The sequence below is a fragment of the Callithrix jacchus genome, chromosome 4 (assembly GCF_049354715.1).
Source record: "Callithrix jacchus isolate 240 chromosome 4, calJac240_pri, whole genome shotgun sequence".
Lineage (NCBI taxonomy): Eukaryota > Metazoa > Chordata > Mammalia > Primates > Cebidae > Callithrix > Callithrix jacchus.
Window position 1 is genome coordinate 105,381,863 of NC_133505.1, and position 22,399 is coordinate 105,404,261.

At 42.4% G+C, this 22,399-nt stretch overlaps 1 protein-coding gene across 8 annotated transcripts in view; it reads right to left on the reverse strand.

Moving 5' to 3' along the window:
• Positions 1-3,361, reverse strand: part of FAXC (failed axon connections homolog, metaxin like GST domain containing) — a 74,405-nt gene extending 71,044 nt beyond the window's left edge. For 3 of the 8 annotated variants that reach the window (XM_078369867.1, XM_017971272.4, XM_078369869.1), the window contains exons 1-2: positions 3,047-3,251; positions 2,453-2,574 (exon numbers count right to left, since the gene is read on the reverse strand). In XM_078369867.1, the coding sequence (XP_078225993.1) occupies positions 2,453-2,559 (107 nt within the window). In that variant the 5' untranslated portion in view covers positions 2,560-2,574; positions 3,047-3,251. Of the gene's footprint in view, positions 1-2,452; positions 2,986-3,046; positions 3,252-3,323 lie in introns of those variants that run through there. The other 5 variants (XM_035296371.3, XM_035296372.3, XM_078369866.1 and 2 more) reach the window with 5 other exon arrangements.
• Positions 3,362-22,399: the final 19,038 nt, after the last annotated feature.

A 22,399-nucleotide genomic window follows, 5' to 3' on the forward strand; every position in this document is an offset into this window, starting at 1 on the left:
CTCCACTCAGGGAAAACAAAGCAGTGGGTTGGGACCATATTTATTTTAAAATACGGTGCTTAAAAAAACATGGATAAAACCCCAAAAACCTACCTTGGTTATATTCATTCCCATATTTCTCTCCCTTCAGTTCCCATATTTCTCTCCCTCTTCCCCCAACAAAAGATATTTCAAAGTAGGAACTGTCTAAGAGGCAGTGGTTAAAAGAATGCAGGCTCTGACGTGAATCTGGACCCTGCTACTCTTACTGTGTGATCTTGGGCAAGTTGCTTAACCTCCCTGAGCTGTAATTTCCTTATCTATGAAATAGATGTCAAGCTTCAAACAACAGTTGTGAGGAATAAATGCAGTCATACATGCAAAGCCCATGTATGCAGAGTCCCTAATAAGTGTTCAGAAATGGTCAGCCCTTTTTTATTGTTTGCATTACTTCAGAGTTTTCTAATTCTGGACTCAAACATTTGTCCAGAAACATAAGTGACCAAGCATGGTGGCTCACACCTGTAAACCCAACACTTTGGGAGGCCAGAGAGGGAGGATCACTTGAGGCCAGGAGTTTGGAACCAGCCTGGGCAACATATTAAGACCCTATCTCCACAAAAAAAGTTAAAATTAGCCAGGTGCAATGGTTCATGCCTGTAATCCCAGCAATTTAGGAGACTGAGGCCAGAGGATTGCTTGAGCCCAGGAGTTCGAGGCTGCAGTGCCACTATAGGGCCATTGCTCTGCAGCTTGAGTGATAGAGTGAGACTCTACTAAAAAAAAAAAAAAAAAAGCAAACACGAATCAACCTAGGATTTAACTCTTTAATCCAAATAAGCATCCAATGCTGAGGTTTATAGTCCCCTAAATGAGTTAGGAGCTATCTGTGGGCAGAGAGCTTTCCAGTCTCCAGTAACCACACCTGCCAGGGCATGGCTTACTCCCAAGCTGAGCTCCATACTGTTTCTGCAAGGTCATTTAAACTTGGACCTGTGAAGCCTTCACTCCCTCCACTGCTGAGAAGCCTCATGGTTCCGGATCTCCTCAAAGGCTTTAGACTAGAATACAACTGAGAAACAACTGGGTTACCATTAAAATCACTGCCCAAATGTTTTAGTTCTTCAGATAGCTTGAAATCTAACTTGAAATACAGTTCTAAAACTAGCAGAATTGTCAAATAATCTAGAGTGATAATTCTCTTTAAGTTATTTTATTTGGTTCAGCTAGATTCAAGGCACTGTATTAAGTGAGAGAACTAAATGTGCAACAAGCTTAAAATAAACTTCCTCAAATATGGCTAAATAATATGAAAACCGATACATTTCCCCAAACCTAAAGATTTCCCACCCTCTCAGAGATGGGAACTATTCAGAACACGTTAGGCAAAAGACCTACATTAGGCTATCACAATAATGTCCTGGGATCCCTGCAGGCTAATGAAGGTCACCTATTGCTGTCTTTGTTTATGACCTATTGTGTAGGATTCCTCCACTGGAAAAAGGCAGTGTGGACACATTTCTCTCACTTTAGAAAATACTGGCAAAGGGACATTCTGAGCTATTGAAAACTGGGCTTCTGATAATCTTCCAGAGACTAAGGGTACAAATGCATGGAAATTTTAACTATTAATTGATGTATCAATTAGCCAAACGACAGTCTCAGTGCCCTGTGGTATTACTCTACCCAAACAGAAATCTCGTGCCGGATGGATGTACCAACAGCAGGGGCCTCCATTTTCTGGTATTCCCAACTCAATCTTGTAAACATTCTGCGGCAGTGGATGCAACTGTTTACGGCACTGGGCGACTCTGTGTTATGCCCAACACGCCCATGTGCTAGCCTGTCCTACTGCTCACACAACAATGACATCTAAACCTGAAGATGGTGCTTGGCGTTCAATACCAGATAAGCAGAGAACCAGGTTAAGGCTGCATCAAAACTGCACACCACTACACTTGGTCATGCATCTTTAATAGGGACCCGCAGGTTCCTGGAGCTTTTGCAATTTTTCTCCCTTTTGATGTTGACATTTAGAGAAGGATGGTGAAGAACTAATCTTTTAGATAAAAGATGAGGTTAGCAGTTAATATTCCAGCATTATCACCTATCAACAAATAAGGCATTTCATAAGAGTGTAACCTATTTCTGCAGGGCCCAATTTCTATTGTTGCAAACATACTGCACTAAAATCCTCCTAAGGACATTTCTTAATAGATAACGACAAGTGACCCAGAGCATTTTGGGAGACAGATGTTTTTCCCTCCCAGCACCGGTTTAATTCTCCTTTCGACTGCAAACTGCCCCTCACGGCCAGGTGACCACCGAATGTCTTTAGGGAAAGGTAACTGCAGGACGCTTGAGCATCTGGGCAGCGTGACCGAGGGGCTGGCAAGGGCCCCCCTCGCGCCAGCCCTGCCCTAGCCAGGTGCCCCTCTCGGCGCCCCTGTGCGGGGCCCTCTCTCCGGCTCACCTAATGACCAGGAGTTCGTGGAGCAGATACGCAGCTGCGGCCAGCAAAGCTCCCCCAGTCAAGTAAAGGGTTTTCTTCCACCAGGGATCGGAGCCCAGCCCTGCCATGATCCCACCGTAATCCTGCAAAGGGAAAGCGATGATGTCCCCATAAAAGGAGAAGGGCTCCTCGGACCCGGCCCACCAGCCGAAGAAGGAGACGCTCTGGTTCCAGCTCAGATCCACCACGCACGGCCTGGACGAGGCAAAGCCAACCCCCCAGTGCATGCTGCGCGGCTGGCTCCGGGCGCCCCTCCCAGGGCCCGCGCCGCCCGCATGGGAAGGGGCCGGCGCGGCCCGGCGCGGGCTCAGAGGCGCGCGGAGGGCGCCGGCGGCAGCGACTGAGGAGGGGGCCGCAGAGGCGGAGGAGGAAAGACGCCGGCCGCGGACGGCGGGCCTGGCCGGCGGGGCCCCAGGGCCCTGGGCGGCAGCGGCGGCCGCCGGCTCCCCCTGCAGCGGCCTCTCCGCCCTGCTCTTTGTGTCGGTGCCTGGAGAAGGCCGCGTGATGTCATTGCTCCCCCGGGCAGGGAAACAGAGGCGGGATAAAGTCACCTACCCCGCGCCCTGCCCCCGCCCCGCATCTCCGCGGTCCGGCAGCCTCCGCCCGGGCCGGAGCTGCAGGACTGGGGCGCGCCGGGCGGGCTCCGCGCCTCTAGGCGGCACGCCCAAAAACCGCCGGCCGTGCGCGGGCAAGGGCGGCGGAGGTGCCTGGAAACGTAGCTAGAAAGCTGCAGTCGGGGCCCGGATCCCGGTCCTCCCCCACCCCGGCCCGCCCTCCGCTGGCTCTCCAGCCCCTCCCGTGGGCCCCGGAGCGGGGAGCGCGCAGGACTCACCTGGGGCGCGGAGCTGCGGGCCGGAGACGCCACCCGGTGGGGGTTGGGAGCGTGGGCCGGGATTAAAGTCGGGAATCAGATTGTTCCGGCCATCAGAAAAGCGCTGTGTATTTGCATAATTTATAAAAACACGCTTATTACATTACACAGTTACCTCGGGCTTGGCCAGGTGTTCGCAGAGACGAGATGTCTGGTTTTACAAACAACAACAAAATACTCTACCTAGAGAGATTTCTTTGACAAACCCAGTTCAAGCCTTTTCTCTTTGAAGTCACTATCTGGGAACTCGCTGATAGAGAGTTTTGGTTGGGGGGTAAGGATGCCTCTTTTGGTTAAGAAAATCCAACGACTGTGTGTGTGTTCAGTGTATTTTTTTCCTTTAACTTCATTTATTAAAGTTCGTAAGTGCAAAGAATAGAAGCTTATAATATATGCACAGATTTTAGCAAGAGCGTGGATAGTTTTAAATTGTTTGGAAGAATTGAAAAAGGAATCCGGCCATGGAGGTGCATCACTCTTAAGGTGGAAGGATGGATAAAGGAAACCTCCAGGCTTTTGCCTGAAGAGCAGAGATTGAGGCGAAAGAGGACTTTCTTTTTTTTTTTCTTCTCCTACCACACCAGCTTCTTAGAACAGGCCATGAGTGTGGTCGTATTGTTAATAAATAATAAATATGGACATGTTGCCTCAAAGAGATGGGGTGGGGGAGGGGCTAGTGAGCTGATGCCTAGGCATCAGCATGAGAGATGCCCCAAATGCTCCCAGGAACATGTGACCTCCCAGGAAGAAGAAATGTGTGTGGTTGGAAGTGAAGCTCCCATGAGTAGGTTGCAAGGAGTGAAACCCAACAGCCTCCTGGGGTGACTGAGGTGGTCACCAGACGGTCTTCCAAGGACAGAGCCCAGAAGGCTGCCTGGCCTTGTCCGTAAGAAGCAAAGTAGTAAAGTTTGGGACCAGAGCTGCAGTACTCTGGAAGAGAGAACAAGGAGAGCTGGCACCAGGGATTCTCCATGCTCCGTCTGTGCCCTTCCCACAGAGCACTCAGCCTTTGCTCTCAGTAAACACTGAGCCAATATTTGAAGAATATAAGTTTGATATTTGGAATCACATTATTTGCGTATCTAAGTCTAGGCATGGGCATAAATTACCTTGAGTGGAAGAATATGGAAGGCAAAAAGGAGAGTCAATCCTGACATATCTTATGTCCCAAAACACGTTAGAAACCAGAGGAAATGTAATATTTTTATCCCAGAAAGCCACTGACTACAATTCCCTCTCACTCATGGTGACTTGTCCTGCCCACTCCCACTGCTGCTTCCTGGTCGTATCAGACAACTGTTGAGCTTCATCCTGTCTCTAGTTCAAACATGGTTTAAGTGTTTAGAGGCACCCTGCAGTAAACGTGTTTAAGAAGCAGATGTGGGCCGGGCGCGGTGGCTTACGCCTGTAATCCCAGCACTTTGGGAAGCAGAGGCGGACGGATCACGAGGTCAAGAGATCGTGACCATCCTGGCCAACATGGCGAAACCCCGTCTACTAAAAAATACAAAAATTAGCTGGGCGTGGTGGCACGCGCCTGTAGTCCCAGCTACTTGGGATGCTGAGGCAGGAGCATTGCTTGAACCTGGGAGGCGGAGGTTGCAGTGAGCCAAGCTGGCGCCACTGCACTCCAGCCTGGTGACAGAGCGAGACTCTGTCTCAAAAAAAAAAGAAAAAAAAAAAAGAAGCAGATGTGGGCTGAGCGCAGTGGCTATAATCTCAGCACTTTGGGAGGCTGTAGCGGGTAGATTACTGAGGTCAGGACTTCGAGACCAGCTTAGCCAACAGCTCTACTACACCCCGTCTCTACTAAAAATACAAAAAAAAAAAAAAAAATAGCTGGGCATGGTGGCAGGCGCCTGTAATTCCAGCTACTCGGAAGGCTAAGGCAGGAGAATCATTTGAACCCAGAGGCAGAGGTTGCAGTGAGCAGAGAGTGTGCCATTGTACTCCAGCCTGGGCAACACGAGCAGGACACCGTCTTAAAAAAAAAAAAAAAAAGGAAGAAGAAGAAGAAGATGATGATGATGATGATATAGGTAAAATAAAATCCCACAAGAGAAACTAAAATGTCTTCTTAATCTGATGCAGATTAACTTTAACTTTTAGATCCATGGCATAGAAGAGAAGAAAATGATTATTGCTAGGGCTGTATATGATGAAAGGAGGAAGAGTGGACTAAGGAGACAACAAATACAGGAGTTGGACAAATGTTTGGTATCAGAAAGTCAGAACAGGATGAGCATGGTGTGGTGGCTCACGCCTTTAATCCCAGCACTTTGGGAGGCCGAGGTGGGCAGATTACATAAGGTCAGGAGTTTGAGACCAGCCTGGCCAACATGGTGAAACCCTGTCTTGACTAAAAAGATACAAAAATTAGCTGGGAGTGATGGCGGGCCCCTATAACCCCAGCTACTCAGGAGTCTGAGGCAGGAGAATCACTTGAACCTGGGAGGTGGACGTTGCCGTGAGCTGAGATCATGCCATTGCACTCCTGCCTAGGTGACAGGGCAAGACTATCTCAAAAAAAAAAAAAAAAAAAAAAGCAGAAGAAGAAGAGGAAGAAGGTGGTCAGAACAAACCTTTGGGGAGCAAGGAAAGCAGCTCCAGCTGTGAAGGCACCAACTGATGCAGGCCTCAACCAACTCTTCATCCAAGGTCAGGGGAAAAGCTGTTCCACAAAGGGGTGCAAGCCAGCTGCAGAAAGATGAGAGACTTAGGCTCAGGGGCCAAGGCACTCAACCCCAAAGGAGTGATTGCAGTGGGATGAACTCAGCAGAAGGGAACTGAACACAGCTGGGTTAGCAAGAGGAGCTAAAGAGGCTGACTCTTCAAAGAATGGATCCTCAAAATCCCTAGTATAGAGCCACGTCCCAGACTAAAGCCATAGTAGCTATGCGGGGCCCCCACCCTGAGGTTGAAGGTGCAGGAGCTGAGCATGTCTGCACCCCAGCTCTCCTCCTCAGGCTCCTATAGTGAGAAAATATGAAGACTCTGGGCACTAAGCTGGGCATCTCTACTTCACCCCTTCTACCACCACCAACACTAATTCTGACCACTTTTTTTTTTTTTGAGACAGTTTCACTTTGTTGTCCATACTGTAGTGCAGTGGCATGATCTCGGCTAACTGCAACCTCTGCCTCCTGGGCTCAAATGATTCTCCTGCCTCAGCCTCCCAAGTAGCTGGGACTACAAACATATGCCACTATGCCTGGCTAATTTTTTTTATTTTTAGTAGAGATGGGGTTTCACCGTGTTAGCCAGGCTGGTCTCGATCTCCTGACCTTGTGATCCACCTGCCTCAGCCTCCCAAAGTGCTGGGATTACAGGCGTCAGCCACTGCACCCGGCCCATTAATTTTGACAGCTTTGGTGCCATACGCATGGACATTAGCTCCAAGCTAGAAGCAACGAATTTTTTTTTTTTCAAGGACTTTTTCTTAACTACCTTTAATTGAGGTGTTATAAGACAAGAAAAAAGGAGGAACTAATATTGATTGAACACCTATTTGTGTTGTATAGTGATTTTTTTCCAGTAACAACTTATATTAGATAAGTATTGTCATTTCAATTTTACAACTGAAAGAAACTAAGGCTCGGAGGGGGCAATTAACAAGTTCAATTCCCAGAATGAGGTGATGTTGGATCTAAGCATGTCTCACACCAGCAGCCCTTGGGCTCACCACCACCTACATCAGGGATGTCCAGTGTTTTGGCTTCCCTGGGCCACACTGGAAGAATTGTCTTGGGCCACACCCAAAATACACTATGGACAGCTGATGAGTTTTAAAAATAAATCGCAAAAAAAAAAAAAATCTCATAATGTTTTAAGAAAGTTTACGAATTTGTGTTAGGCCACATTCAAATCCTGGGCTGCCAGTTTGGATGAGGTTTTGACCTACATGGTCTCTCATACCAAGAACAGTGTGTGTGCTGGAGAGCTGTCCATGGTATTGCTGCTTTACTCTCAGTGTAGGGCTCGGTTTTGAACTGTCTCAACTGAATAACTACAAAGTGTCAAATGCCTGCAGGTTATACTGTCACCTTCTGAAAAAGGTAGCTTCAGATATTTTCTTATACAGATATTGGCATGCCCTATGTTACGTGGGTCTACACCTTTGCCAAGACAATTGGGTAAAGACAACTAAATCAGTGTTTCCCAAACCTTAAAGTACATGTGTCACCTGGGGCTCTGTCATGATGATCAAACAAGAGACAATTAGATCACAGGCAATTGAGAAGGTGGGTCGTGAGAAACGTCTAGGACATTTTGAGTGTTGGCTTCTCAAATATTACTGTGTATATGAGGTTATTTATTAAAATGCAAAATCTGACTCAGTAGTTCTGGGGTGGGGCCTCAGAGTCTGCATTTCTAACAAGCTTTCAGGTGATACCAGACCACAGTTTGTGTAGCAATTGTCTATACCACTGGCTTGTGAGGAAGATCAAGAATTCTGCCCACCCGGTGCACCCTGTGTTGGATGGTTTCTAATCAACCCAATCAAGTCACCACCTTTTATTAGTTTGGACATCATACATTGCAGATAAGAGTTGGGGCAGTACTTGAATGAGAAATAGGAAGAAAATGTATCAAGAATCTGGAAGAACAATTAGGAATAGAGAGTAATGCATATTCCTTCTGAGAGACTGACCTGGTACCCAAGTGCTGGGAGCTGAGGGAGGAAGTCATAGGGCAGGAGAGATATAAGGGGAGGGGATAGGAGAGAAGAGAGAAAGAGAATAGGCAACTCATCATGTCTTTGTTTCACTACTTGGGTGATTAATAATATCAAGGAACATTTTTCAGGCACCAATACAAATAGCATAAACAAATGAACAAAGTAATCTACATATTTAATTTATCCTAAAAATCTTTTATCAGAATACTATACTTGATGTTTTAAAATAGAGCTTAAGAGATGTAAAGCCTTGCTCCTATGGTAATAAATGGATATGATGTGGCACTATTGCTGGTTTTTACATAGTAACATTTACTATGCTATTGCATTAAAATATCTCTGTTATTCAAATATAGACAATTTAATTGATAATATTTATCTGAATTTTGTCATAAAGTTTCTGCTTTCTTGGCTTGATTTGTGGAGAGGACATCTCATACCAAACCACCCACCTGACATAGAATTTTTTTTTTTTGGGGATGGAGTCTAGCTCTGTTGCCCAGGCTGGAGTGTAGTGGCATGATCTCAGATCACTACAACCTCCATCCCAGATTCAAGCAATTCTCCTGCCTCTGCCTCCTGAGTAGCTGGGATTACAGATGCCTGCCACCGAGCTCAGCTAATTTTTGTATTTCAGTAGAGACGGGGTTTCACTGTGTTGGTCAGGCTGGTCTCAAACTCCTGACCTCATGATCAAAGTGCTGGGATTACAAGGATGAGTCACTGTACCTGGCCCATAGGAGAATTATGAATCCTAACCAACATTATAGCTCTAAGCCAGTTTCTCACCATAAGATGACTTGGCCTGTATACTTTCTGATCCACAGGACTTGAGCATTTTATAAACTATTATGCAATTCTCAGAAAGCATGTTCTACAAGATTATCTTGATTATCTTGAGAAATGATATACAAATAATAACCAGGCTCAGATGAGTGAGAGGCAATTGAGGAGGTAAATCATGAGAAGAGTTTAGAACATTTTGAGTTTGGGCAGTGTGTTAGTTTTCCAGGGCAAAGGACAGAACACTAATAACACCATATTTAGAGAATGGGCAAAGAAAAGGGGACTACAGGAAACTGAGAAGGAGCAACACGTGGGAGGTGTCAGGGCCACAGAAGGGAACAGGGAGTTTCAAGAAATTTAGGGTTAGAATCAACAGTATCACATGCTCCAAAAAGTCAAGTAAAATAAAGTTAGCAAGGCAGACGTTACTGACCTTGGTGGGTAAGCCCGTTCAAGTGCTGAGGAGGCAGTAGCTAGCTTGAAAAATGTTACTGTGGGTAGTGTTCAAAGTGTCTGTTTCCTCGTCTTACCCTTACCATACATGATATTCTTGAATGTTTTGGTCCTCCCTAATTTGAAAAAGCAGTGTCTCCTTGTAGTTTGGAATTTGTGCTTCTCTTATTATGTGTGAGGTTGAAAGCATTTTTTGGAAAGATTCATTTATATCTTTTTGTGAACTTTTGATTTGTTTTCTCTAAAGAGTGAGGTTTCACTATGTTGCCCAGGCTAGACTCAAACGCCTGGGCTCAAGTGATCCCTCCACCTCAGCCTCCTGAGTAGCTGAAATTATAAGTGCACACCTGGTCCTGAACTATGCGTTTTTCACTTGGCTTTATTTATTTATTTATATGAGATCTTAACAGAGAAAAATAACTCTTGGTCTGTAAATCAGAGTGATGCAAATATTTTCCCCAGTTTATCTTTCCATTTTTCCTTTTATTTATTTATTTACTTGTTTTTGAGACAAAACTGCTAAGTCACCCAGACTAGAATGCAGTGGCATGATTACGGCTTACTACAGCCTCTACCTCCAGGGCTCAAGCGATCCTCCCACCTCAGGCCACCCCAAGTAGCTGGGACTATAGGCAGGCACCACCACACCAACCTAATTTTTTTTGTGGTTTTTTTTTTTTTGTGGAGATGGAGTCTCACCATGTTTCCCAGGCTGGTCTTGAACCCCTGGGCTCAAGGATTTTGCCTGCCTCAGCCATCCAAAGTGCTGGGATTACAGGTCTCTTTCAATTTTTTCTTCTATGGCTTCTTGATTTTCTATCATAGTTTTAGAGTGGTCTTATCCTCTGAACGGGATGCTCAAATTTATTATTTCAATGCTCTGGGGTGACCTCAAGTGCTGGGGTGTATTAAAGAAAAAATTATGCTGATACTTTAGTTAAACACAGTAAGAAAAACTATTTAAAAATACAAAAAAAAAAAAAGTAGTACCTTATACAAGGGACTACTGCAATGGGGCTTTGCAATAGGGGAGAAAGATTGAGCTTAATTCCAAATACAACAAGGAAAATGAGAATTTACAGCCAAGTGGCAGAGAGAAGGGGGAAGATGTCAGGAGATGGAAATTACTATGAGAAGACATCAAGGCTAGGAGGCTAAACTGGCCAAACGAGATTCCTGATGAAGAAAGGCCTGGGTGATCAGATGCCTCCTGGGAGATGAGAAATTTGATCAGTTACTGAAAGTGATCAAATATCAAGGATGGGGGTATCTGGCTAAACTGACTTAGCAGCATTCTCTCTAAAATTGAGCAATGCAAACATGGACACAGAAGTTCAAAAGGTATGGCTTTGTTAAGGAGAGGGCTTAGTGGAGCCTGACCAAAATATGGTCAAGGAGAGAGTCTTTGTCAGTTGCAACCAGGAAGGTAGAAGCCTCTAGAGATAAGGATCTGTTGCTGACAAGACAAGACACAGACCATCCATAAGGACAGAGTTATTCAAGAATATGGGAAGACTTAGGGAGGGTAAAAGAAAAAAGATGCTGTGATTAAGAGGTGTGAACAGAAGTGGGAGTTTGGAACAGAGGAGGAGTAGAGGATGGGAGAGCTAGACCTGAAACTTGGAGAAGAATGAGCTTTTACCCAAAAGTAATGGCAGGCAGTGAGTGAAGAGGACATAAACCCCATCTACAAATTCTCTGAGGTTCATAGACCATGTGGAACTTCCTCGGGGTGAAATCATGTCCTCATAGGAAAGCAGGCTTCAGTTGAGGTAGGAAGTAAAGGGCACTGCAAAGGGCACTTGAGAAGGCAGGGTAATTGGTACATCATGAAATGGGCCTTACAGAGGTTATAGTAGAAAAGTATAGAAGATCAGTGGGAGTTAGCCAAGAAAAATTTAAGAAATGGGGTGTCTACATGTTGGGCAATGACCAGGGATAGTAGAGATCCTTACCAGGCTATAGGAATGACACAACCATCTGGCCTCACAGCTCCCTGGAGCACCAGTGACCTGCGCTTGAACTGATTGTTCTCAGGAAAAGGTATCATCTAAGGAGCACAGAGGCAAATACTAAGCCTGTTCTAAGGTCAAGAAAGGAATGGAGAGCTTATGGGATATCAGGGAATTCTATATCCATTTGGTTCTGTCCCTCAGTGAGAAACAAGGATTCAGACCTAGCTGAAGTGGGAACATCTCTTGTCTATATTTACCTTGAAACTCTCTACTCCCCTTCTCATCTCTGCCACCACATCATCTTTAGAACATATTTTTTTCTTTGGGTCCAACTGGTGCCTTTTATCTCCTAGACAATGGTTCCTTATATGTGCCACATCACTTTTTTGCTCAGATACAAGAGGTTTATTGATCTCATGATCCATTTTTTTAACTTAATTTTCATGCAAACAGTCAGTGACAGCTTTTTTGATGCAGAAAAAGTTCGTATGTCATTTGCATCATTAGCAATTGTCAAGTAGGAATCTCCCTTCTAATAGAGTTACATTGTATGTTAATTAACATTGTAAGTTAATTAAAATAATTATGTGTTGGCTATACTAACTATCTTTATCTGGTCTTGTTTCCATCTTTATTTCTATACTGACATTATCTTAGATGTTCCAACCTTCTTCTGTAGCCTATAATAATGTAAATATGTTAAATGGAATTGTGGGGACCTCAGAAGTTCAGGTTTAAAAAATATTCCCAGTAAGCATTACTTGAGCTTGTGCCTGGTTACTGAACAGTCTCTAAAACTTGATGCTTCTTAATGTTATATGTATTCCATGCCACTAGTATCACAGAAGCCCTCTTGAGTGTCCCTAGGACACATCAAAGGTCTATTTCAAATGGTGTCCAAAATTTTGACTTTTGTGCTTTACTAAGATACTTTTGATGTATTGTGTTTTAACTTGATTCTTTTCTTCAATTTATCACTAATAAAATAGTAAAACATCTAAGTTCAATACAGAGAATATGGATATAATTTTATGCAGGGTCTTTAAAGCATTTTTATTAAGTTGCAATTTGTAGCTCATAGTTGTTTTAATCAAAGAAGGGGAATGAAGCTTTAAGAGAACTGAGGCAAGAGCCCAGACTCTAGACTTGCTCATGTTCTGTCTGATTTCAATATTTTTGAAGATGCTACTTTGCATACAGACAATTCAAACGTGATTATAATCCAGTTGTGCATGGCTGTGCTACTGCTGTGACCATATGATGGCATGGACACTAGATACAAGTATAAAAGTGGTGAAGTGCGCAGGCTCAGGAATCAGACTGCCTGGCTTCAGATCCTGGCTCTGCCTTCCCAGCTGTGTGATGCTGAACATGTTAGTGTCACTCAGCATTTTTGTGAAATGAAGCTAACAATAGTTTCTACCTTGTGGGGCTGTTGTGAGGATTAAATAAGATTGCACATGCATAGCACTTAGCACAATATTTGGCACTTCATAAATCCAAAGGATTACAGGGAGCAACCAAAAGTATCATTAATTCTTTTTAGAAAGCAATAAGAGACAGAATTTGACAGTAATCAATGCAGGCCTTCTTTTCTTGGCCAACTCAAAATCACAGTTTCACTAACATCTTCTGCTAACTTTTGATTTTGAAAAATTTCAAATTAATAGAAAAGTTGAAGGAATAGTAGCCTGTGTACCCTCACTTAACAGACTCATCAACTGTTAGTCTTTTGCTACATTTACTTTCTCTGTGTTTCTGCAGAAGCAGGGACACATATAGTCTCAGAAACTTACAGTTCTGAAAAGAACCTCATCTGTCTCTCTTCATCTGATATCATTTGCTCTTTATCATTTTCTAACAACATGGCTTGTTTTCATATTTTTAGCCCTTTGCACGTAAGTTGCAGATATTTTACTTTTCAGTGTGCAATTCCTTAGAACAAGGACATTTTCTTTTTACTTTTTTCTTTTTTTTTTTTTGAGACAGTCTCACCCTGTCATCCAGGTTGCAGTGCAGTGGCACAGTCTAGGCTCACTGCAACTTCCACCTCCCTGGTTCAAGCAATTCCTCGGCCTCAGCCTCCTGAGTAGCTGGGATTTCAGGCACATGCCACCACCCATGGCTAATTTTTTTGTATTTTTAGTAGAGATGGGGTTTCACCATATTGGCCAGACTGGTCTGGAACTCCTGACCTCAGGCAATCCGTCTGCCTAGGGCTCCCAAAGCCCTGGGATTATAGGCAAGAGCCACCGCACCTGGTGAGGACATTTTCTTTCATAAACGTAATATTATTGCACACAAGGAAATACATAATTCCATAATGCTATCTCATGTTCAGTACATATTCAAACAATATTACAATTTTTTGAATTGCCTCAAACATATTTTCTCGTTGTTTGGTTGTTGCCATTGCTCTTTCTGTCTAGAATCCAGTCTTGCATTGCGTTGGTCACTTTTAACCTACATCCCAGTTTAGGCCTGTTAACTTGTAGAATGCCTCACATTTTGAATTTGTCTGCTTTCCCCTTATAGTTTCTTTTAACTTGTTACCCTTTGCCCTGTATTTCTAGAAACTTAAGCCTAGAAGCATAGATTTTAATTTTTTTTTTTAGCAATGACACACCATAAACATCATGTCTTCATGTTGCATCATATTAGGAGGACATCATGTAAGGCAATCCCACTATAAATGATGCTAAGTTTAATCTTTCCATTGCAAAAGAACACTTAATCATTTGGAATTAGGAAGTCATCTGTTGGGTGATACTTTGACATCCAATAAACATCCTGTTCCCCTCAACTTTTATATCAATGATTTTAGCTTTGTGGAAGTTATCAGTACTAAAATGGAGTCACTTAAGTCATATTCTGTCAAAATGTAGCTGGGAAGCCATGAGCAAGGAGCCCTCACACATCTATATCTGTAACAGAAATTGCTACAAGAAATTCCTCAAACTCGCACTATTTTAGATAAGCCACCCGCAAAGAACACTTGCTTAACAATGGCTCTCTCCAGTAATAAGCCAGTGCTAACTCCTGCAACAAGCCTCTGTAGCCAATGGTCTTTGTTTTAAAGCAGCTTACATGGATGTCTCCTTTTTTTCATTTAAAAGTTTCCCCTTGAGCACTACACACTGGGGTCTGTTGGGGGGAAGTAGGGGAGGGACAGCGGAGGGTGGGGAGATGGGGAGAGATACCATGGGGAGAAATGCCAGATATAGGTTATGGGGAGGAAGGCAGCAAATCACACTGCCACGTGTGTACCTATGCAACAATCTTGCATGTTCATCATATGTACTCAAAAACCTAAAATGCAATATAAAAAATAAAGTTTCCCTTTGCCCCAGCCTCTTTGTATGTGCCTGTGGTGAATCAAATTCAGAATGGCAATATCTTGCTATTCCCAAGCAAATTCTTTGTTTTGGAGAGTCAGTCTCTCTGTTGCTTATTTTAGATTGACACCTTTCATTGATGATCGTTGCCTGAATCAACTATTATGTTGTAGGCAATGCAAGTGCTTTTAATTTTCCATTTGAGTGACTGAATAGGTTAGTTTAAAAAAAGGATTAGAGACAGGACTTAGAGAATATCTAACAGTTGACGGAAGTCACCAAGGGCTTGGAGATTGTGTTCTTCCACGATGTGTAAAAATGATCTCGTTTTATAGGTATATGTTTCTTGGCTGGATCTCATAAGACAAGTATTTATTCATTTCAACTCGTTTTTAATAGTGGCTGTATGTACCAGAAATTACACTAGAAATATTGAGATAAGACAGGCAATTCCTACTCACAAAGAGCTTCCTAAAAGAGAACTAAGAGTACTAAGATGTTGTAAACACTTGATAGAATAAATATAGACTCACAGAGAGGGCAGGTAGAGGATAGAAAAGGGTGGCTCTGAGATGTGAATAATCAGTTCTACCTGAGTAAGAAAGCTGGTCAGGAATGGGTTCCTGGAGGCGATCTTTGGGCTGAGTCTGGAAGCAGGTTAGCTACTCACCCAATGGCCAAGAGAGAGAAGAGTGCCAAGTGAATAAAGACATGGACATCTGCCATTGCCTCTCAGCTGTCTTCATCCTTATATCATCGTGGTTCCCTAGACCTAAAGTGGCCATTCTTATAAGGCATCCTAAATCATTGCTTTTCGTTGTATAGAATCCTCCAATGAACAGATGTGAGGTTTGTTTGGGTTATTCATCCCTGTTCTCTAAGTGGTAATTTGGCTCCAGGTCTGGATGTTATGGTAAAGCAAGCTACCATAAATTAAGATTTGACTTGTCTGTGAGTGACAGAAAACCCAAACATCAGTAAAACAAGTTGATTCTCTCTTCCTCTCTGTGTTTCTCTCTTTCTCTCAGGTCTGGAAGTAAACAGCTTAGGGCTAATATACTACTTCACATGTCAGGCTTCTCGAGCTTGTTTCTCCAGCTCAGAGTCTGAGATGAGTGCTGCAGCTTAAGCCATCATGTCTTCTTTTAGCCAGGAGGAAGGAGGAAAGGCATAGAAAAGGGCATACGTTTTCTTTAAGGACACCTCTTAAGATTTATACGTATTATTTCTATTACATTTCATTGGCCACAGCATTATTTCTTTGCAGTTAGATGGCCACATCTAACTGCAAAGAAGGTTGAGAAATGTAGCTGAAATATAAAATTATTTTGCTACAGAAGGGAAGAGGTTTTGGGAACATATATTAGACTTGGCTATCTATGTTTGTTCACAGGTGGCAAAGAGGGTCACTGAGGAGCAGTTAGCGGGGAACAAAAAAGAGGCTCTCCAAGCACTGGGGATGGCATGGGTTAATGTTCAGAAAGAGGAAAACAGGCCATATTCTTAGGAAGAGATAGGGGGAAATTGATAATAAAGACAGGCTCATTGAATACTTTTCAAAACCTCAAGAAAATTCTATTTATTTACTTGGCTTTCTCTGAAGGTGGTAGTCCCAAAGTGAAGAAAATGTTAAGTTTTGAACCTATTATTCAAAAAATTGGCTCACACCTATAATCTCAGCACTTTGGGAGGCCGAGGCAGGTGGATCACCTGAGGTTCAGGAGTTTGAGACCAGCCTGGCCAGCATGGTGAAAACTCATCTCTACTAAAAATATAAAAATTAGCTGAGCATGGTGGCTCATGCCTGTCATCCAAGATATTCAGGAGGCCGAGGCAGCATAATTCCTTGAACCTGGGAGGAGAAGGTTGCAGTGATCCGAGATCAAGTCATTGCACTCTGGCCTAGGTGACAGAGCAAGACTTCATCTCAAAAAAAAAAAAAAAAAAAGAGCCTACAGTAGAAACCTGTCAGATATTCAAATTACTGACCTTATTGGAACTTTGTTAGAATATATTACCAGTACTTGATTCATTTTTTTCATTCAATAAACACGTATCACGAGCCAGGTACCCAGCTCGATTAGGGGATACAATAGTGAACACAGCAGAACAGTGGTCCCAGCCCACACGGCACTTATATAAGACAAATTCGAATCAAATATTCACATGAATAAATCTAAGCCTGCAACTGTGATAAGTGCTACAAGAAAGGAAATAAAATGTAGTATTAGAAGGGCATTTGCCCTCGTTGGGGAGGTCAGAGAAATGTCCCCAGGAGAGGTGATGCTTGTGCAGAGGTCTGAAGGAGAAGTAGAGTAAATTAAGTGAGGGTAGGCGGCTAGTGGTGAGAGAGTTTGAATGCTCCTGACAGTGGAGGGAGAACTGAACAACAGTTCCCATAACAGCGCAACAACATGAGGACAGGGACAAAGTGTAAAACAGTTCCAATAGTTTCCTACTTTTCGTGAAAGCAAGAGGGGATATAATACACATTTCTGTTTATTTCTGCAAAACCCACAAACTCAGAAATATAATGAGACTGGTTACTTACAATGAGTGAGCAGTAATGGAGTTGAAAGAATGGGGCAATTGGAAACAGCAGAAGGGATATAGGGGAGTGACATGTTCCTGAGTATAGCTTTTGTATAGTTCTGACTTTTGGAACTACATTGGTGGCATATATTTCCAAAGCAAATAATTTAAATTAGCCAATATGTGGGCAAAGACAGACCCAAAATGAAATAACAGGCCAGATGCAGTGGCTCATGCCTGTAATATAAATGCTCTGGGAGGTGAAAGCAGAAGAATCACTTGAGGCCAGAAGTTCAAGACCAGCTTGGCAACATAGTGAGACCCTGTCTCTACAAATTATTTTTATTTATTTATTTATTTTTAAAAATTAGCTGGGTAGGCCACGTGCTCATGCCTGTAATCCCAGCACTTTGGGAGCCCAGGGTAGGTGGATCGCCTGAGGTCAGGAGTTTTGAGACCAGCCTGGCCAACATGGTGAAACCCCATCACTACTAAAAATACAAAAATTAGCTGGATGTGGTGGCGCATGCCTGTAATCCCAGCTACTCAGGAGGCTAAGGGATGAGAATTGCTTGAATCCTGTAGGTGGAGGTTGCAGTGAACCAAGATAGTGCCACTGTACTCCAGCCTGGGCAACAGATGGCCAACATGGTGAAATCCCATCTCTACTAAAAATACAAAAAATTAGCCAGGCGTGGTGGCAGGTGCCTGTAATCCCAGCTACTCAGGAGGCTGAGGCAGGAGAATCGCTTGAACCCAGGTGTCAGAGGTTGCAGTGAGCCAAGATTGCACCACTGCACTCCAGCCTGGGCTGTAGAGCAGACTCCGTCACACACACACACACACACACACACACACACACACACACACACACACACACACTATGGGGACATGAAGACACAGGAGGGGTTTCAATGGCCAAATCTGGGACAAATTGAAAAATGAATAATCGTTTCATGAAATGGTAATGAATAATAACCCATTGATGATAAATATCCATGAGTCTATATGGATATAAATAAATAAATGGAGGAAAAGGGACAGCTCTTCCTTTCAGAAGAACTCCATTAATAAGAGACAAACACCATAGTCATAATAATTTCAAGCGAGAAGCATCAATGGATAATACGGCTAGTGGGCAAAATATGATGAAAAACAGAATATTTATATATTCCTAGGGTTATCTTGCTACAAGATACTCATTCATTTCAAAGGGAAAAATACTAACTTTACAGTGAATGAATCTAGTAGACACCACCTTAGTGAAGTAATTAAAGTTAACATCACCAATAGCAAGACAAGTTGACACAATGTGTCTCCTAATAGGATGCACTGACATGGAGAAGAGCACAGTATCATGATTGTGGTATTCTTCCCAAAATGCATTATCAGAACTTAATCACAAAGAAAATTCAGAAAAGCCCAACTTAAGGTACATTCTAAATAACTCTCCAGTGCTCTTCAAGTGTCAAAGTCTTGAATGTTAAAAAGAAGGATGAAGGAACCATCCCAAATTAAACTAAGAAGACATGACAATTTAATGCAATGTGGGATCTTATTTTGAAAGAAAAAAAAAAAAGAACCCGACTAGTGGCACAATTAATACAATTTAAATAAACTTTTAGATAACAGTATTGTATCAAATGTAATTTTCTGTATAATTATAATGTGATTAAAATTGTTAACATTTGGAGAAGCTGAGTAAAGGATATATGGGAACTCTTTGTATTCCTTTTGTATTTTTTATTCTAAGTCTGAAATTATTTTTAAATGTAAAGTTTAAAATAATGCAAAAGGCCAGGTATGATGGCTCATGCCTATAATCCCAGCACTTTGGGAGGCCAAGATGGGTGGATCGCTTGTCAGGAGGTCAAGACCAGCCTGGCCAACATGGTGAAACTCCCATCTCTACTAAAAATACAAAAAAAAAAAAAATTAGCTGAGCATGTAGCCTGTGGTCCCAGCTACTTGGAAGACTGAGGCAGAATTGCTTGAACCCAGGAGATAAAGGTTGAGGTTAAGTGAGATCATGTCACTGAATTCCAGCCTGGATGAGAGTGAGACTCCATTTCAAAAAATAAAATAGAATAAAATAAAATAATGCAAAAGACTTGTAATCAACTGTTCTGTTATTCAAATCCAGCAAGCTTGTCAAAAAGCAAGCAAACAGGCTTGAGAAGAAGGTAGGGCTAGATCATGTAGGAACCTGGAAGCCATGTTAAGGGATTTAGGCCTTGTATCTTAGGAGCAGTGAGAAGCCACCAAGAAGAGGTTGGGGCGTGGGGTCAGTACATCTGTGAGGGCTCCAACAGGAAAGAGATGGCAGGCTCAAAATAGATAATTTGAGAGAGATTTGTTTACATAGAGATTGTGTAAATGATACTCCTGACTTATGAATCCTAAGTTATCAAAAATAGGAAGGTTTCTAAGCTTACAGTTGTACTAACATTGACATTTTCACTTGAGAACACTCAGGGATAATTTAAGGAATGGATGCTGACAATTCTAGTGCCTCATGTAAGACGTAAAATAAAAGAAAGATTTTTGTTGTCATGTTTTACTATGAGGAAATATGTAAATATGCACATGATGTTTTACTGATGTTATTTATTACTGATTGCTAGTTTCTGGAATCTTGCCAGAAAGCTCCTCTAGGTTCGACAGATGTTTTGTGTGTGTGCTGCGTGCTGGCTCCTATGGTTTCGCACGGATGTTTTCAAAAAAGCTACACCACTTGACTTCTCTCTTGTTGCCACCTGCCTTGCCTTGTGACCCTTCTGTCATTCATTACTACTTCCTAGTGCTGCAAGTTTTGCTCTCATAGTGCACATAGCTCTGGGAGCCAACCTTACATGGTCTAGTTTTTATAATTAGTAGCCCCACTGAGCAATTTGACTGCCTTCATGAGGACTAGGTGAGTCATCTACTTGTGTAAGTAGGGTATGCATATTCTTTCAGGTCATCTCTCAGTTTCCCACAGCTGTTCCTCTGACCCCAAATCAAAATCCCAAGCAAATTCACCTTCTTGCTCTCTCCAGCCTTATTCTTTTTCTTCCTAAGACAGATCTACAGTCTTTTGCTGGACTATCAGCCCTAAAGTTTCCATCATTATTTATTGCAGGGGACTCTTATGCCTCCAGGATTCCTAAGGGAAGTTTTGCATATTAAAGTCCCTACTATAACCCTAATTGCTACATTCCTGGTTTTCAAAAATGGGTGGTTCTCAAACTTAGAACTTTTCAGCTGAGTAATCCTCACTTTACAAATATACATTTAAGAAAATTGTAATGTCTTTTTAAAGTCGATTTCTTCTGGAATATGACTGAAGTTGGCCTACAAGATCAAATTAGATTAGGCACAGAGGCATGATATATTTTCATCTATTAATTTCATAGGAATTAATAGAGGTTGCAGTGAGCCAAGATCGCACTATTGTGCTCCAGCCTGGGCGACAGAGTAAGTTTCTGTCTCAGCAATAACAACAACAAAAATTTAGTTATGAAAAGTTCCTTTTTCAGCTAACATTTTTATAATTAAAAGGATTAACTTGAAATATACTTTTATGTCTCTGGAAGTACATGAGTCTCTGGCTTTTTCTGAAAATTTGGATGCTGCATAAGGACATACACAGAATGTGTTGGCCGAATGTGACAACACAGATGGACAGTGTGTGGCCCATGTAGAGGTCAGCTTTTACTTTTTGCCTTTTCCACTTTTCAGTTCATAGGTTTTTTTATATTCCTTTATCAATGTCTTGTTGGTTTAGGCTCCTTGGGCAAACACTTCCCAACTATCTTAGCTTATTGTTTTTTTAAGTGGCATTTTAGGGGAAGAAAGTGAAGAATTGGAAGAAAAATTTTAACTTCAGTTGCCAGTGACTCATTAGGGGACTAAAAATTAGGAGTTTCCATTGGATGTCATCTGAAAGTTTGATGCTTAGTTGTCTAGTAGTTTTCTTGCCGGGTGCTACTGGCAGACCCTGACCCAGCAATGGATGAACAAATACACTAGACACAAATATCCAGTGAAAGGGTGGATTAGGGATCCAGGCCACTCACAGACACCGAGAAGGGTCTGGTAAAGAGTTAGCAGCTGCAGCCCTGACCAGCTGGCACTCTGGGAATTTATTCAGTATAGATTTAGTGACAGAGGCTTTGAGTCAAGACACTTTTGGATAATGATTAAAGGCCAGGTTCCAAGGCTTAAAGCAAACACCATTTGTGGGTAATAACATTGTTGACCCCTTGAGTAGAGAGCAGTCATGTGCCTGTGGATGTTCAAAGGTTGGTCTTAGAACCACATTAGTAAACAAGCTCTTTAGGTAAACTCCCTTACATTCCTTTCTGCCTAATTGTCTCTGGGTAAGAACCACCGCCTTCAACTTATTCTTTCCTGAGGCTTTTGCAAAAAACCGTCTGGCCTTCCAAGAAGATTTGCTTCTATTTTATAATTTTTTCCCACCACCCTGAGTGAACCCCTACATCTACTTAGTAAATAAAGCCTCCTCTATCTGTTGGAAGAAGAGGCATTAGTATTAAAGATTAATCTAAGAAATATGTAATAGAATTGATTCAAAAGCAGTGTCCCAAACAAAATTCACTTATTGTAGAAAGAGATGCCTAATTCTTACTATTGTTAAATATATACATTGTCAAGTACTAGAAATTCAAGATTCAGTAATAACTGCTTCAAGACAATTCAGTAATAATGGCATATCACATATTTGGGAAGATAAAATATATTTTTTTCCTTTAAATTTTACTTTGTTGGAAAGCAAATGAGTTGTTAAATATGTGCTGGATTTGGATTCAAATATTAATATCAAGAATTTCAGGTTATTTGGACATAGTTTGGTATACCATTCCTTAAATGTTTTATGGTGCTTTTTTTTTTAAGTAGAAAGGATTTTTTAAAAACTCAGTTTAAAAATTTAGTTATGGATTGGGTGTAGTGGCCACACCTGTCATCCTAGCTACTCATGAGGCTATGTCAGGAGAATTGCTTTAACTTGGGAGGCAGAGGTTGCAGTGAGCCGAGATGGGACCACTGCATTCCAGCTTGGGTGTGACACAGCAAGACTCCATCTAAAAAATAATAAAAATAAAAATAAAAAAATAAGAAAGTTAGCCAGGCATGGTGGTACATGCCTATAGTCCCAGCTACCCAGAAGGCTGAGATGTGAAGATCACTTCAGCCCTGGAGGCTGAGGCTGCAGTAAGCCATGATCACACCACCGCACTCTCTAGCCTGGGCAACAGAGTGAGACCCTGTCTCAAAACAAAATCAAATTACAGCATA